Source organism: Cherax quadricarinatus, chromosome 16, assembly GCF_038502225.1.
Source record: "Cherax quadricarinatus isolate ZL_2023a chromosome 16, ASM3850222v1, whole genome shotgun sequence".
In the NCBI taxonomy this organism is placed as follows: Eukaryota; Metazoa; Arthropoda; class Malacostraca; order Decapoda; family Parastacidae; genus Cherax; species Cherax quadricarinatus.
The window spans coordinates 45,078,318-45,096,096 of NC_091307.1; the positions used below are offsets into that span (position 1 = coordinate 45,078,318).

At 43.2% G+C, this 17,779-nt stretch overlaps 1 protein-coding gene across 2 annotated transcripts in view; it reads left to right on the forward strand.

Moving 5' to 3' along the window:
* The first annotated feature begins 279 nt into the window (after positions 1-279).
* Positions 280-17,779, forward strand: part of LOC128688835 (transient receptor potential channel pyrexia-like) — a 69,707-nt gene continuing 52,207 nt past the window's right edge. For both annotated transcript variants that reach the window (XM_053776824.2, XM_070085564.1), the window contains exon 1: positions 280-852. In XM_053776824.2, the coding sequence (XP_053632799.2) occupies positions 812-852 (41 nt within the window). In that variant the 5' untranslated portion in view covers positions 280-811. The remainder of the gene's footprint in view (positions 853-17,779) is intronic.

Genomic DNA, 17,779 nt, shown 5'->3' on the forward strand with positions numbered 1-17,779 from the left:
GGCATCAGGAGAAACGTGTCCATACGTTTTGCCAACCCGGTGATTCAACCCGTGACCGTCTGGTTGTGAGCTGAACGTTTTGACTAGTGAGTAACTGTGACGTAATGCGGGTAGAATGTAGTGAAAGGTGTCGACGCTATTTTAAGCTGCAAAACAGAGCATTATGACTGTGTTCTGGTGTTACGTATTTCCAGTTATGATGAAGGTGGTTAGTGGGTTGTGCCAGGGGGACGTCCCGTGTTGCATCTCTCAGTATAAGTACCTTGCAGAACGTGATGTGACTCAGTTGCACTCTGTGTAGCGTGGAGGTAGCATCCTCACTCAGTGCTGTGTTAGTTGCACTCTGTGTAGCGTGGAGGTAGCATCCTCACTCAGTGTTGTGTTAGTTGCACTCTGTGTAGCGTGGAGGTAGCATCCTCACTCAGTGTGACAACGTGTGTTTCCTGACGAACAAGACATCACCACTACCAGTGTTAGGAAACACTCGTCCTGTTTCCTGACTAACAAAGCACCAACACTACCAGTACCGGACGTGTAGCTACCACCATTACTTCCTGTCTTCCTCAACATCCTACAATACATACAGTGTTATTCTCAAGACGACTCTTGTTATACACCAAATAATATATACTTAATATTCCCTACTGAACTTGAAACAATGAACTTATCTCTTAAAGAACTCTAAAGTACTAAAAAATGTCCATTCATACTGCCTATACTGAAACAAGTGGATGTTGATGTGTTAATATTCCTACAGCTGGGATAACAAGGTTATATTATCCACACTGTTCTGGTGTTATCTGTGAGGATAATGAAGAACTCACTCAGGATATGGCCTTTCTTTAAGAGAAGGTATGTTGTATACTCACCTATTTGTGGTTGCAGGGGTGGATTCACAGCTCCTGGCCCCACCTCTTCGTGGGTCGCTACTAGGTCCACTCTCCCTGCTCCATGAGCTTTATGGTACCTCTTCTTAAAGCTATGTATGGATCCTGCCTCCACAATATCACTCCAGAGTGTTCCACTTCCTGGCAACTCTGTTACTGAAGAAATACTTCCTGACATCCCCGTCACTCATCTCACTTTTCAACTTCCAGTTGTGACACCTTGTTGCTGTGTCACATCTCTGAAACATGACTCACGAAATCGTAATGACACGATTGCAAACCATACCACGGGTGGGGATAGAACCCGCGATCGGAGAGTCTCAAAACTCCAGACCGTCGTGTTAGCGTTAGTGGCTAACGCGACGGTCTGGAGTTTTGAGACTCTGATCGCGGGTTCTATCCCCGCCCGTGGTATGGTTTCTCTGAAACATCCTGTCCCTATCCACCTTGTCAATGCCTCTCAGTATTTTATACATCATTATCGTGTCCCCCCTATCCCTTCTGTTCTTCAGTGTAGTATGGCATACATAAGGGGGATAACCAATAGACCCTTGGCAGTCTTCAAGAAGGCACTGAACAATAACCTAAACTCAGTAACTAACCAACCGGGTTGTGGTTCGTATGTCAGTTTGCGTGCGGCCAGCAGTCACAGCCTGGTTGATCAGACCCAGATCCACCACGACGCCTGGTCTCAGACCAAGCCGCGGGGGCATTGACCCCCGAAACCCTCTCCAGGTAAACTCCAGGTGTGTGTGTGTGGGGGGTGGAGGGAGGGGGAGGAATGTTCAGAACGTCTGAACTTTTGAACTTCAAAAATATAATGAGGTTCAGTCCCAGACTGTACAGAACATCAGTGCTCAGAAAAACATTGTCTTTTGAGATGGTGACCTCGTGTAGGTGCAAGACTGGGCACCCATAACCTCCTAGAAACAACAAATAAATAACATTTTTCAATATATACCGTAAGTAGATATATGAGGAGTGTGTAGCTGGGTTGGTAGAGCATTCGGCTCACACATTGAGGTACGTGGTTCGATCCGCGGTACTGGGGGAAACATTGCTGCGTGTTTCCTTAAGACACTTCTTGTCACTGTTAAGATAAGATAAGATTTCGTTCGGATTTTTAACCCCGGAGGGTTAGCCACCCAGGATAACCCAAGAAAGTCAGTGCGTCATCGAGGACTGTCTAACTTATTTCCATTGGGGTCCTTAATCTTGTCCCCCAGGATGCGACCCACACCAGTCGACTAACACCCAGGTACCTATTTGCTGCTAGGTGAACAGGACAACAGGTGTAAGGAAACGTGTCGATATGTTTCCACCCGCCGGGAATCGAACCCGGGCCCTCCGTGTGTGAAGCGGGAGCTTTAGCCACCAGGCCACCGGGCCACCTAGCAGTAGGCAGGTACCTGGGTGTCACTTTACACTTGCTGTCCCTGTTCACCTAGCAAACCAGTAGGTCCCTGGCTGTTAGCGGACTGGTGTGGGTGGCATCCTGGGGGACAATATTGAAGGACCACAATGGAAGTAAAACAGACCGTCCTTCATGACGCACTGACTCTCTTGTGTTATCCTGGGCGGCTACCCCTCCCTACCCTGGGTTATCCTGGGTGGCTACCCCTCCCTACCCTGGGTTATCCTGGGTGGCTACCCCTCCCTACCCTGGGTTATCCTGGGTGGCTACCCCTCCCTACCCTGGGTTATCCTGGGCGGCTACCCCTCCCTACCCTGGGTTATCCTGGGTGGCTACCCCTCCCTACCCTGGGTTATCCTGGGTGGCTACCCCTCCCTACCCTGGGTTATCCTGGGTGGCTACCCCTCCCTACCCTGGGTTATCCTGGGTGGCTACCCCTCCTACCCTGGGTTATCCTGGGTGGGTACCCCTCCCTACCCTGGGTTATCCTGGGTGACCTGTCCTCCCTACCCTGGGTTATCCTGGGTGGCTACCCCTCCCTACCCTGGGTTATCCTGGGTGGCTACCCCTCCCTACCCTGGGTGGCTACCCCTCCCTACCCTGGGTTATCCTGGGTGGCTACCCCTCCCTACCCTGGGTGGCTACCCCTCCCTACCCTGGGTTATCCTGGGTGGCTACCCCTCTCTACCCTGGGTTATCCTGGGTGGCTACCCCTCCCTACCCTGGGTTATCCTGGGTGGCTACCCCTCCCTACCCTGGGTTATCCTGGGTGGCTACCCCTCCCTACCCTGGGTTATCCTGGGTGGCTACCCCTCCCTACCCTGGGTTATCCTGGGTGGCTACCCCTCCCTACCCTGGGTTATCCTGGGTGGCTACCCCTCCCTACCCTGGGTTATCCTGGGTGGCTACCCCTCCCTACCCTGGGTTATCCTGGGTGGCTACCCCTCCCTACCCTGGGTTATCCTGGGTGCCTAACACACCCTACCCTGGGTGGCTACCCCTCCCTACCCTGGGTTATCCTGGGTGCCTAACACTCCCTACCCTGGGTTATCCTGGGTGGCTACCCCTCCCTACCCTTGGTTATCCTGGGTGGCTACCCCTCCCTACCCTGGGTTATCCTGGGTGCCTAACACTCCCTACCCTGGGTTATCCTGGGTGGCTACCCCTCCCTACCCTGGGTTATCCTGGGTGGCTACCCCTCTCTACCCTGGGTTATCCTGGGTGCCTAACACTCCCTACCCTGGGTTATCCTGGGTGGCTACCCCTCCCTGCCCTGGGTTATCCTGGGTGGCTAACCCTCCCTAAACCAGGTTATCCTGGGTGGATAACCCTCCCTACCATGGATTATCCTGGGTGGCTAACACTCCCTGCCCTGGATTATCCTGGGTGGCTAACACTCCCTGCCCTGGGTTATCCTGGGTTGTAACCCTCCCTACCCTGGATTATCCTGGGTAGCTAACCCTTCTTACCCTGGGTTATCCTGGGTGGCTAACCCTCCCAACCCTGGATTATTCTGGGTGGATAACCCTCCGGGTTAAAAATCCCAACCATATAATTAATAGTCTGACTGATCATGTTAAATATGAGGAAGCACAGTCAGGGTCAATATAGTCAACAGGTACTACTGGTAAGGCTAAGAAGAAAACACATTCACCATCATTCACTCAATAACCATCTAAACAGTAGTGTTTACACTCTTAAAGAAGCAACACCAATACACGTCTACGAACTGTTTCTGTCTTTAATCCACAGCTTTCCAGTCCTGTGGTTCCACCAGCCTGCTGGGGAAAGGCTGCAGAAACAAACAAGCTGAGGGAGGTCCCAGGCAGGCTGAACCAATGAAGAAGAAACACTTTCATCATCATTCACTCCATCACTGTGGGAACTTGTAAGATGTTAAGAAGACACAAGTGCAACTAATGTGACATTTTATTGTGGCAACATTTCGCTGTCCAGGAGCTTTGTCAAGCCAGGTTGACCAAGCCATTATGTACCTCTTATCAGGTGTAGACATGTGAATGGTTCATTATCTTTGTAACCTGTTCAGCTATCAAAACTTTGTGGTCAAGTCCCTGGACCCAATTATGTACCTCTGTCACGTTTCTGACTACCACCCACAGGATGGGTATGGGGTGCATAACAAAGATATTAAACTAATAAAGCTCCTGGAGAGTGAAACGTTCCCACAATAGGATGTCACATTAGTTGCACTTTTACTTAACTTAGTGTCCTCTTACTTAACAAGTTGTCGGTAATTCTACCAACATTAATACAACTTGTGAGATGCCTACTCTGGCAACCACAGGTAACAGAAAACTCCTATAGTCCAATTCTCACAAGCACCCCTAGGCTACACTTGGAAGTTACTTATACAGTACTCCCAGAAATTTGTCTCCATGCACAAACTAGAACAGACTTACTTGTACTGTGGGTCTATACTAGCTAGAAACTCCCTGATTCCTCCAAGGATAATCTAGGTTCCTACTGACTCCTCTCTTCAAGACACCAAGTGCTCAGAAGAAATGATTCCTGCAAATAATTAAAGGTGTTAGTATCCCCAGCCTACACCTTAGTAAGTTCATTCAGGTACAGGTACACACAAATAGTTACATAAATTATCATACATAGTAGCATATGTGTAGATCACCCTCCAGAATAACCGAAAAAAGTTTGTCAAAGTGACACATTTCCATTGTGGACTTTGAGTGTCCCTGAATTCGTCGAGGTTTCCCTAACTAGTGTTTACGTACACACGGAGATACTAGCTTCAGGTCTAATATTCAAGGGATAATTACTCAGCAGTCTTGGCTCTTAGTTTTACCTCAGAGATGGGTGTTCGCCCATGAATAACCTGTAGCTAAATTACCCTGCTTTCCTAAAAATAACTTTTATCGTGGGGTTCTTGAATGGGCAAATGATAATGAAGGACACACTGTAGACTGTGATAAGGAGGCATTATTACCGGTATTACAATAGGACCCCTATATCCATGGGGGCTACATTCCAACGTCTTGCCGTGTATACTGAAACTGTGGATAGTAGTGAACCCTATATATAAGTTATTTTTCATTTGTATACATACCTATTATAAAGTTTAATTGATAAATTATGCACAATAAATGTAGAGTGTAGCATTATAACTTTTTCACTGTTGGGAAATGCTTCATGGCTCCTCACTACTTTTGCACTTTGAGGCCATTATTAAGCAAAATTAAGAGTTATTTTCGGGCCATGGCAAACAGCAGATAACTGAAACTGCACATACAGGACGTGCATTATTATTATTATAATCAAGGGGAAGCGCTAAACCCGGAGGATTATACAGCGCCCAGGGGGGGGGGGGATGTGGAAGGCATTCAGGCTTAATTCGGGGAACTGGAGCACAGATCCAATTCCCTAAATCAAGAGCCCCTCACCAACATCAAGGAACCTTCCTTGAGGGGACAGGACGTGCAGATAAAGGGGTTTCACTGTACTTGGAAAACCCAGCCTGTCCATGTCCACCTGTCTCTAGGTCTATGAAGAAGTGAGAAAGATTTCTATGGGTGCATGCACAGGATGCAGTGAGGCTTGATAGGGACCATAACTGTAATCTACTATTAATGCATATAATACTACACAAGTATTATACTGTTAACACTTTGGTCGACCCTGTTATTAAACTGAATGCAGGGGTAATGCTCACAACGGGACCCTGGGAAGAGACAAATATCCACAGTACTTCGTGAAGCCTCTGAGATCTTTCTCGTTGGTCACCAGGCAAGCATTTTAAGCCACATGGAATATTTGAGCTAAGAGTTCCTAAAGTGTTGTTACTGCCATGACAGCTGAAACCAGAAGAGCAAGGCAGGGCTCTGCATGCCTCTCGTTCACCTTAAGATAAGATAAGATTTCGTTCGGATTTTTAACCCCGGAGGGTTAGCCACCCAGGATAACCCAAGAAAGTCAGTGCGTCATCGAGGACTGTCTAACTTATTTCCATTGGGGTCCTTAATCTTGTCCCCCAGGATGCGACCCACACCAGTCGACTAACACCCAGGTACCTATTTGCTGCTAGGTGAACAGGACAACAGGTGTAAGGAAACGTGTCAAATTTTTCCACCCACCGGGAATCGAACCCGGGCCCTCCGTGTGTGAAGCGGGAGCTTTAGCCACCAGACCACCGGGCCACCTTGCTTGTTGGTTTAGGAAAACACGTAAGCAAACAATACAACATATTTATTAGAAAATGTTTAAGTTCTGGAACCTCGATCACTTATAACATACAGAGGTTAAAAGACAGTAGAGTGGAACCTCAGATTACGAACGCCCCACCATGCGATCTTCAGGATACGAACCGTCGTTCGATCGATTTTTTGCTTCAGGATATGAAAGAAATTTCAGGATGCGAACTTCCCCCTCAAGGGAGGTTTCTTAAATAAATAAATAAATAAAATATATATTTCTTTGCAAAGGTTACAATGTGTGTTTATGTATTTATTTATTTATTTATTTGAACATGATACATAGAAGTACAAAGAAATACAAAGAAAGCCACTATCATGCCTAGGCATTTCAGGCAGAAATGCCTACTAGTAGTGGTACTAGTAGTGGTTACCAATGTTTTGCTGATTAACACAAGCCTATCCGATGTTATCCTGACGCCAAATGACTTCGAACAGGCGATAAATGACATGCCCATGCACTCTGCCCCAGGGCCAGACTCATGGAACTCTGTGTTCATCAAGAACTGCAAGAAGCCCCTATCACGAGCCTTTTCCATCCTATGGAGAGGGAGCATGGACACGGGGGTTGTCCCTCAGTTACTAAAAACAACAGACATAGCCCCACTCCACAAAGGGGGCAGTAAAGCAACAGCAAAGAACTACAGACCAATAGCACTAACATCCCATATCATAAAAATCTTTGAAAGGGTCCTAAGAAGCAAGATCACCACCCATCTAGAAACCCATCAGTTACACAACCCAGGGCAACATGGGTTTAGAACAGGTCGCTCCTGTCTGTCTCAACTATTGGATCACTACGACAAGGTCCTAAATGCACTAGAAGACAAAAAGAATGCAGATGTAATATATACAGACTTTGCAAAAGCCTTCGACAAGTGTGACCTGGAGTTTAACAGGAAAAGTCGGTCGATGGATCTATAATTTCCTCACTAACAGAACACAGAGAGTAGTCGTCAACAGAGTAAAGTCCGAGGCAGCTACGGTGAAAAGCTCTGTTCCACAAGGCACAGTACTAGCTCCCATCTTGTTCCTCATCCTCATATCCGACATAGACAAGGATGTCAGCCACAGCACCGTGTCTTCCTTTGCAGATGACACCCGAATCTGCATGACAGTGTCTTCCATTGCAGACACTGCAAGGCTCCAGGCGGACATCAACCAAATCTTTCAGTGGGCTGCAGAAAACAATATGAAGTTCAACGATGAGAAATTTCAATTACTCAGATATGGTAAACATGAGGAAATTAAATCTTCATCAGAGTACAAAACAAATTCTGGCCACAAAATAGAGCGAAACACCAACGTCAAAGACCTGGGAGTGATTATGTCGGAGGATCTCACCTTCAAGGACCATAACATTGTATCAATCGCATCTGCTAGAAAAATGACAGGATGGATAATGAGAACCTTCAAAACTAGGGAGGCCAAGCCCATGATGACACTCTTCAGGTCACTTGTTCTATCTAGGCTGGAATATTGCTGCACTCTAACAGCACCTTTCAAGGCAGGTGAAATTGCCGACCTAGAAAATGTACAGAGAACTTTCACAGCGCGCATAACGGAGATAAAACACCTCAATTACTGGGAGCGCTTGAGGTTTCTAAACCTGTATTCCCTGGAACGCAGGAGGGAGAGATACATGATTATATACACCTGGAAAATCCTAGAGGGACTAGTACCGAACTTGCACACGAAAATCACTCACTACGAAAGCAAAAGACTTGGCAGACGATGCACCATCCCCCCAATGAAAAGCAGGGGTGTCACTAGCACGTTAAGAGACCATACAATAAGTGTCAGGGGCCCAAGACTGTTCAACTGCCTCCCAGCACACATAAGGGGGATTACCAACAGACCCCTGGCAGTCTTCAAGCTGGCACTGGACAAGCACCTAAAGTCAGTTCCTGACCAGCCGGGCTGTGGCTCGTACGTTGGTTTGCGTGCAGCCAGCAGCAACAGCCTGGTTGATCAGGCTCTGATCCACCAGGAGGCCTGGTCACAGACCGGGCCGCGGGGGCGTTGACCCCCGGAACTCTCTCCAGGTAAACTCCAGGTAAACTCCAGGTGGCACCAACTACTGGCAGCCTTTTGAAGTTTCTCCTTACTTTTATTATTACTCTTACTATTATATTGTATTATTATTACTATTATTATAATAATAATTATTATTATTATTATTATAAGTAGTAGTAGTAGTAGTACGTATGTGCTGAGGGGCTCTTGATCTAGGGAATTGGATCTGTGCTCCAGGTCCCTGAATTAATAATAATAATATAACACCTCTGACGTTTTCATAGCAAGAATGCGCGACCACTCCCAACCACAATCCTCCTTCCTCCGCCATCCATGTAATGACATATTTCATTCATTCTAGAGTGTATATCAGGTTTCTATGTTATTTATATTGTTTATTATGTATTATTAGGTGAATTGTGACAGATAAATAAGCTGTAGAGTTGATATCAGGGTTATTTTGTCATAGTAGCTATGAATAACATCGATTGGCAAAATGAGCTCGAAACAGATATGAATGAATGTATAAATAATTTTCTAAAAAAAACCCAAAGCCTCTATAACAAACATTGCCCCCAAAAAACTAAACAGATCACAGCAAAGAGACTGAATAATCCCTGGCTAACACCAAGCATCCTCAAATCCATTAACGCAAAGCACAAATATGAAAAACAGTATAGAATGGGTCAGATAACTAGAGAACAGTCTGAACATTACTTGTCAGCACTTACCAGCCTGATAAGAAGATCTAAAAAATTGTATTATGAAAATAGATTACATAACATCAAAGGTGATATGAGAAAAACCTGGAAAACCCTATCTGAAATTCTTGGAACTAAAAAGTTATCCAAAAACAAAACAATCAAACTAACAAAATCAGATGAACCCCTACTCACACCTACTGAAACGGCAAACAGACTCAATGTTTTCTTCACCACCATAGGAAAAAATCTAGCGAACAAAATACCACGCACAAACACCCGTCCATCAGACTACCTCATAGGTACCTATCCAAATACACTATTCCTAGCTCCAACCCACCCCATAGAAATTACGCTCATCATAAACACCCTTAAAAACATGGCAGGAGACATAAACAACTTGCCTGCTTTTATGTACAAAAAAGCTTCTCATGTATTGTCACCAATTATTGCAGTGCTCTTTAACAAATCCACTGAATCATCTACCTTCCCAACACTCCTCAAAATAGAGAGGGGTCACTCCGATCCACAAAGGAGGTGACCAAGCTGACTTGAATAGCTGTAGACCAATATCTAACTTACCACTGCTCTCTAAAATCTTTGAAAACTTAATTCATAGACGGATCTATTCCTACCTCGTCTCAGACAACATATTAAACTCTTGTCAGTTTGGATTCAGGAATAATAAAAGCACAAATGATGCTGTCATACACATGCTAGAACTAATATATACCGCACTCGAAAAGAAAGAAGTCCACGCGGGGCATTTTCATTGATTTACGTAAAGCTTTCAATACAGTCGACCTTGAACTGCTGTACTCCAAACTAATGCACTGTGGTATCAGATACCACTCCCTGAACTACTTAAAATCATACCTTAGTAACAGAACTCAGTATGTGTATGCAAATGATGCAAACTCTTCCACCCAACCAATCACAGTAGGAGTCCCACAAGGAAGTGTCCTTGGACCACTCCTCTTTCTCATATACATCAATGATCTACCGAATGCATCACAGCTACTCAAACCCATATTATTTGCAGATGACACTACATATGTTTTTTCCCACCCAAACACAGTCATACTAGCAAACACAGTCAATGCCGAATTGCAGAAAATATCTGCCTGGATTATGACTAATAAACTTACCCTGAATACTGATAAAACCTATTTCATTCAGTTTGGAAACAAAGCTACAAATGATCCAATTAACATAACGCTAAACGGATCATCAGTCACAAGACTCACAGAGGGAAAATTCTTAGGTATCCACCTTGACAGTAGCCTTAAGTTCCAGACACACATACAACAAATCACCAAGAAAATCTCCAAGACTGTAGGCATACTATCAAAGATAAGGTACTACGCTCCACAATCAGCTCTCCTGGCACTGTACCATTCACTCATATACCCTTATCTTACATATGGAATTTGTGCATGGGGATCAACAACATCCAATCACCTAAAACCCCTAATAACCCAGCAAAAGGCAGCAGTAACAAATTCCCACTCCCACCAGCATACTCCACCAATTTTCAAAAGTCTGAATTTGCTCACCATTAAGAACATCCATACTTATTCATGTGCCTACTACATACACAGAACAATACACACAAATATAAACCCTCCACTCAAACTTCTCCTCACCAACCTAAGCAGGACACATGACCACAACACAAGTCACGGATATGTTCTTGATGTACCTTGTGTCCATATCACACTGTGTAAAAACTCTTTTATTTATTTATTTATTTAATAATTTGAACATACATACAGAGGTACAACAAAATACAGGTAAGAGCAGCATGCCAAAGCCACTTGTATGCATAGCATTAAGGGCAGGCTTAAAATTAACTTAAGATTAACTAAGCAATGATGTAATCAGTGATAAAAGATTATTGTAAACAGATAACAATAAAGCACAAATGAGTATTACAAAGACAGGTCATATGATTGCATGCATTGCTGTACATTCAGTAGAATGGAGTATTCTGTTAGGTAGTGTATTTAAAAAATAACAAAGTTAGATTGGGTCTTAGGTTTAACATTTATGTGATATAATTATGAGAAACATTTAAGATATACAATTTATAAGGTTCAGTTATTCATTATTTATTTCGTTTTGGGTGAGTAAGTGATCTTTGAGAAGAGACTTGAATTTATAAACAGGTAGTGTTTCTTTTATATTTACAGGTAATGAATTCCAGATTTTAGGGCCTTTTAGAGTGATCTGTGCCTTGTGTTATGGTCGTGTGTTCTGTTGAGGTTGGCAAGGAGATGTTTGAGGGGAGGGTTAATATCAGAGTTAAGAGTTCTGTGTATGTAATAGGTGCAGTAATAAGTATGGATGTTTTGTATGGTGAGTAGGTTTAGTGTTTTGAATATTGGTGGAATGTGCTTCCTGTAGTGGGAATTTGTTATCATTCTGACTGCAGCCTTTTGTTGGGTAATTAGTGGTCTGAGATGGTTAATTGTTGTTGAGTCCCATGCACAAATTCCATAGGTGAGATAGGGTTAAATAAGAGAGTGATATAGGGCCAGGAGGGTTTACTGTGGAACATAGTACCGTATCTTCGATAGTATGCCTACGGTCTTGGAAATTTTCTTGGAAATTTGTTGTACATGTGTTTGAAATTTGAGTCTATTGTCAAGGTGGATTCCTAAGAATTTTCCCTCTGTTAGCTTTGTGATAGGTGATCCGTTTATCATTATGTTAAGAGGAACATCTGTAGCTCTGTTACCAAACTGAATGAAGTAGGTTTTGTCAATGTTTAGTGTAAGTTTGTTAGTCCTCATCCAGGTAGATATTTTCTGTAATTCGGTATTTATAGTATTGGCTAGCATGATTGGGCTCGGGTGAGAGAAGACGTATGTAGTGTCATCTGCAAATAGTGTGGGTTTGAGTAATTGCGAAGTATTTGGTAGGTCATTTATGTATAGGAGAAAGGGAAGAGGGCCAAGGACACTTCCCTGTGGGACACCAACTGTAATTGGTTGTGCGGAAGAGTTTGCCCCATTTGTGTACACATATTGGCTTCTGTTGCTGAGGTATGACTTGAGGTAGTTGAGGGAGTGCCCTCTTATACCGTAGTGTGACAATTTTATGTGGAGCAAGTCATGGTCAACTGTATCAAAAGCTTTACCTAAGTCAATGAAGATCCCCAGTGGGACTTCTTTTTTCTCTATTGCAGTGTATATATGTTCTAACATGTGTATAATAGCATCATTAGTATTTTTATTAGGCCTGAATCCAAATTGGCAGGGGTTGAGTATGTTTTGGGAGATGAGGTAGGAGTAGATTCGTTTATGAATTAATTTTTCGAAGATTTTTGAGAGAGGGTGTAAGTTGGATATTGGCCTATAGTTATTCAACTCTGTTTGGTCTTCTCCTTGAGAAATGTAGGGAAGGTAGAGGATTCAATGGATTTGTTGAAGAGTGTTGCAATGACTGGTGATAGCACTTGTGACACTTTTTTTGTATATAAAGGATGGTAAGGTATTTAAATCTCCTGTCTTGTTTTTTAGTGTGTTGATAATAAGGGAGACTTCGTATGGGTTAGTCGGAGCTAGGAACAGTGTGTTCGGGTAGTTGCCAGTGAGGTAGTCATTTGGTGGGGTATCTGAGCTTGGGATTTTATTGGCTAGGTTTTTTCCTATAGTGGAAAAGAAATCATTGAGTCTGTTTGCTGTTTCTGTTGGTGGGAGTTGGGGTTCATCTGATTTTGCTAATTTAATTTCGCTATTTCGTGATATCTTTTTTGTTCCTAGAATTTCTGATAGGGTTTTCCAGGTCTTTTTTATATCACCTCATAAGTTGGATAATCTGTTCTCATAATACAATTTTTTTTGCCCTTCTTATCAGGCTGGTTAGGACTGACGAGTAACGTTTTGTTTGGTCTCTGGTTATGAGAGCCATTCTGTACTGTTTTTCATATAGGTGTTTTGTATTTATGGATTTGAGAATGCTGGGTGTTAGCCAGGGACTGTTCAGCCTCTTAGCTGTCATCTGTTTAGTTTTTTTTAGGGCAGTGCTTGTTATAGAGGTATTGGGTCTTTTTTAGAAAATTATTAATGCATTCGTCAATATCTGTGTAGATTTCTAGATCAGTGTGCCAGTCAATGTTTGTTGCTGCTGTTGTGAAGTTATTAATGGCTGCCTCATTGTGAAGTCTGAAGGTGACTTTAGTAGTGTCTTGGGATAATTTACCAAGAGTTGTTCTGAGGAAAGTAGGTTAGTGGTCTGTGGTATTATCTGTGATTATGCATGATTTTAAAGGGGATATGGTGTTGGTCCAGATGTGGTCAAGTAGGGAAACACTAGTCTCCGTAACTCTTGTAGGTTTTGTTACTGTTGGTAGCAACATGCAGTTACTCATTGTGTTTGTGAATTCAGTAACATGTGGGTCCTGGTCTTGCAGGAGATTTATATTGAAGTCACCTGAGAGTAGTAAGTGATCTTTGTTCATGCGTGCATCAGTTATCATACTTCCTAGGATCATTGTTCGCATCGCTTCCGGGCCGTGCGGACCTGCTGCGCAGACGCTCCTGATTGAGTTGGCTTTTGCGCAGTTTACCTGTTTGAGCTGCTACCCCTGGCGTTAGCTGGTGAAAACTTTATTTTCCAACATGGCGCTGCATAGCAGCAGGTGCATCAACACTGTCTGCATTGAGTTGACCCGTGGGGCTGTCATGGGAGCCACGATGGATTTGTTACTACCGGCGAATATCCGTGATACCTACGGTATTGCAAATGAAGAGATATGTGGTGTAGCACTTAATGGGACGACACGGATCTTCGTTAAATTGACGTCAGCAAATGTCTACGAAGCGGTGGTTGATAAGTATCAAGAGACCATTATATCCGTCAATTCCGCTGTATCAGTACGTCTTCATGATGTATCTCGACATTACACATGGGTAAAAATCAGGAATGTGCCTTTTGAGGCGACTGATTTTGTTATAAAAGATGAACTACGTAATTATTGTACGGTTCATATGGCCTCTGCAGGTCGGTGGGCCGCTGGACCTTATGCTGGAATGTTGGAAGGAACATATTCAGTCAAAATGATCTTACGCCATCCCATACCATCCTGTGTTATGTTGCAAGCATTTCAAACTCAAGTATATGTAACATATGCGGGGCAACGTCGTACGTGTCGGCTGTGTGGGTCGTATGACCACATAGCGGCGCAGTGTGGTAAGCGTTGTGGGAATCTCCAACTACCGCAACAGCAACAATCGGAAGAGGTCGAGGAAGGTGAGGGACGAGAACAGTCTTATGCTAACCTGTCTCGACAACGGTCATCTTGGAGTGATGAGGTAGAAAAAGCACAGGAGAATGCCTTGGAGGATGCAATACAGCGAGGAGAATCACCGTCATTGGACATAAATAAAGTATTTGAAGAGAATCTGCCCATTATGGGGGAAGAGGATGTAGCGGCGTCTTTAGTGAAGGCACTGGATGTTTTGTTAGACGAGTCGATCATCAACCGTGTGGAGGATCCAGGTGCAATTTTGGGATCGGTTGAGCATCATGGTGAGGCAACAGATGGAAGCATTGAGTCTAGTGTGTCACATGGTATGATGGTGAATGTAGCAGAAGTGGAGGTGCATCACGATAGTACTAAAGAAATCCCAATGCAGGTGGAGGGTAGGACGCGAAAGCGAACTGCGACCCCATCGGACTCAGATGACGTGCTTACTTCTGCCCAAAGGCCAGGGAAAAAGTCTTGGGCAGAGGTACAGAGGAAAGGGAACAGTGAATCCACGAAACAAGAGCTTATCAAGGTGGTTCCCAAAAAAGGAGGGAGGGATAGAGGTGTTGTAAAATGTATAAGTGAAAAGTCTATACCTAGAACGAAAGGAAAATCCCATTAATTGACTTTAAGGTTTTGACAATAAATATTAACGGTTTGAGATCAATTCAATTCAAAGTTTATTCTCTATAAAGATTACAATGTTGAATTTACAGAATTTGGTTGTTGTGTGGTTTACATGTAGTTAAATAATGATTACAGAGTGTACCACTAGAACGCCTAGCATGGCTAGGCATTTCGGGCAGACTTAGTTTAATTCTTTATTTTAAAATATTACAAATTATGAGGTAAATTGGTATTATGGCTAAGTGACTAAATACTAGTTTGTGAGTTTAGCAATGTGAATGCTTTTGTTTTGGCACAGTACATAGTTTCAGTACTGGAGTATCATAGGATTCATTATTTTAAGATTGAGATTAATATTTCTGTTTATGGTCAAATGGGTGAGTGAGTGTAAGTGTGAACCACCAGGTGGTGTTCGTGTAGTTAGTTGATGGGGTGTATCAGGGAGATAAGATGTTTTCTAATGGTAGTTTTGAAGGTGATGAATGTGTCTGCAGTTCTAGAGTTTTCAGGTAGGGTGTTCCAGATTTTAGGGCCTTTGACATACATTGAATTTTTGTAAAGGTTTAGTCGGACACGGGGAATGTCGTAGAGATGTTTGTGTCTGGTGTTATGCCTGTGGGTTCTGTCACAACTATCAAGAAAGCATTTTAGGTCAAGGTTGATATTGGAGTTTAAGGTCCTGTAGATGTAGATTGCACAGTAGTAAGTGTGGATGTACTGAACAGGGAGTAAGTTTAGATCTGTGAAGAGTGGGGGGGTGTGTTGCCAGGGATGGGATTTAGTGATTATTCTTACTGCAGCTTTTTGTTGGGTTATTATTGGCTTTAGGTGTGTTGCTGCAGTTGATCCCCAAGCACAAATAGCATAGGTGAGGTATGGATAAATAAGTGAGTGGTATAGTGTGAGAAGGGCATTTTGCGGCACGTAGTATCGTATCTTGGAGAGGATCCCAACTGTTTTGGATACTTTTTTGGTTATGTGTTGGATATGGGTGCTGAAATTCAGGTTGTTGTCAAGATATAGGCCTAGGAATTTGCCCTCATTATGTCTGGTAATTAGAGTGTTGTCGATCTTAATGTTAATTTGTGCATCTCCTGCTCTGCTACCAAACATAATATAGTAGGTTTTGTCAGTGTTAAGCGTAAGTTTATTGGCTGTCATCCAAGTCGATATTTTGATCAGCTCCTCATTAACAATGGTGTTGAGAATGGGTTTCAGGTGTTGGGATACGTTTGGAAGATCATTGATGTATATGAGGAAGAGCAGGGGACCAAGGACACTTCCCTGTGGAACTCCAGTATCAAGTGGCTGTGTTGTTGATGCTGTGTCTTTAATGGTAACATACTGATACCTATTAGTAAGGTAAGATTTGAAATAAGCAAGCACATGGCCTCTTATACCGTAATGGTCAAGTTTGTGGAGTAGGATGTCGTGGTCTACTGTGTCAAAAGCTTTTCTTAGGTCAATAAAAATTCCTAGTGGATATTCCTTATTTTCCAATGCTGTGTAAAGCAGATCTAGCATTTTTATGATTGCATCATTAGTGCTTTTATTTTTCCTAAATCCAAATTGGCAGGGGTTGAGTATGTTTTGTGCTGTTATAAATGAATATAGTCTCCTGTGCACAAGTTTCTAAAAGATTTTGGATAGCAATGGTAAGTTTGATATTGGCCTATAGTTGTTTAAGTCTGTAGGGTCACCACCTTTATGTATTGGTGTAACCCTTGCCGTCTTGAGTAGTTTCGGGAAGGTGCTAGTTTCTAGTGACTTGTTAAAAAGTAATGAAATAGCATGCGAAAGGAAATGGGCTGCTCGCTTGTACAGTAATGGTGGGACATTAGACAGATTCCCTGAGTTGTTTTTAAGTGACTTTATAATCTTGGTGACTTCTGAGGGCTCAGTTGGTGCAAGATAGAAGGAATTTGGGAAATTCCCATCTAGGTAGTCCCCGGCATGGACATTGGTATGTGTGATTTTATTGGCGAGATTAGATCCTATGGTTGAGAAGAAGTCGTTTATCTTGTTAGCTGTGTCAGTGGGATGTAGTGGTGTTTCATTAGGTTTAGTTAGGACAATATTCTTGTTTTTTTTCAGTTTGTGGGTCCCTAGAATCTGAGAGATTGTTTTCCAGGACTTTTTTTTATATCTCCTCTAGTGTCTGTGAATCTACTGGAGTAGTATAGTTGTTTGGCTTTCTTTATTACTTTGGTGAGAACTGATGAATAGTGTTTAAGAATATCTTTGTGTATTAAGCCCTGTCTATATTGCTTTTCATATTGGTGTTTCTTGTCAATGGATTTCAGAATGGTGCTGGTTAGCCATGGGCAACCAAGCCGTTTGTTTGTGATCTGTTTCGTTTTTATAGGACAATGTTTGTTGTATAGTCTAAGTAATTTGTTAAGAAAAATGTCTGTCCAGTCATCAATACCATTGGCCTTGGAGAATTCTGTAGGCCAGTCAACAATCTCTAGGTCAGCTGTAAACTTCCTTATTGAGGCCTCGTCATAGAGTCTAAATGAGACTTTGTTGTATTCAAGTGGTGGTTTATTAATGTTTGTCAGGAGGAAGGTAGGGTAGTGGTCTGTAGTGCTATCTGTGATTATCCCTGATTTAAGGGGGGCTAGTATATTGGTCCATATGTGGTCTATTATGGTTGC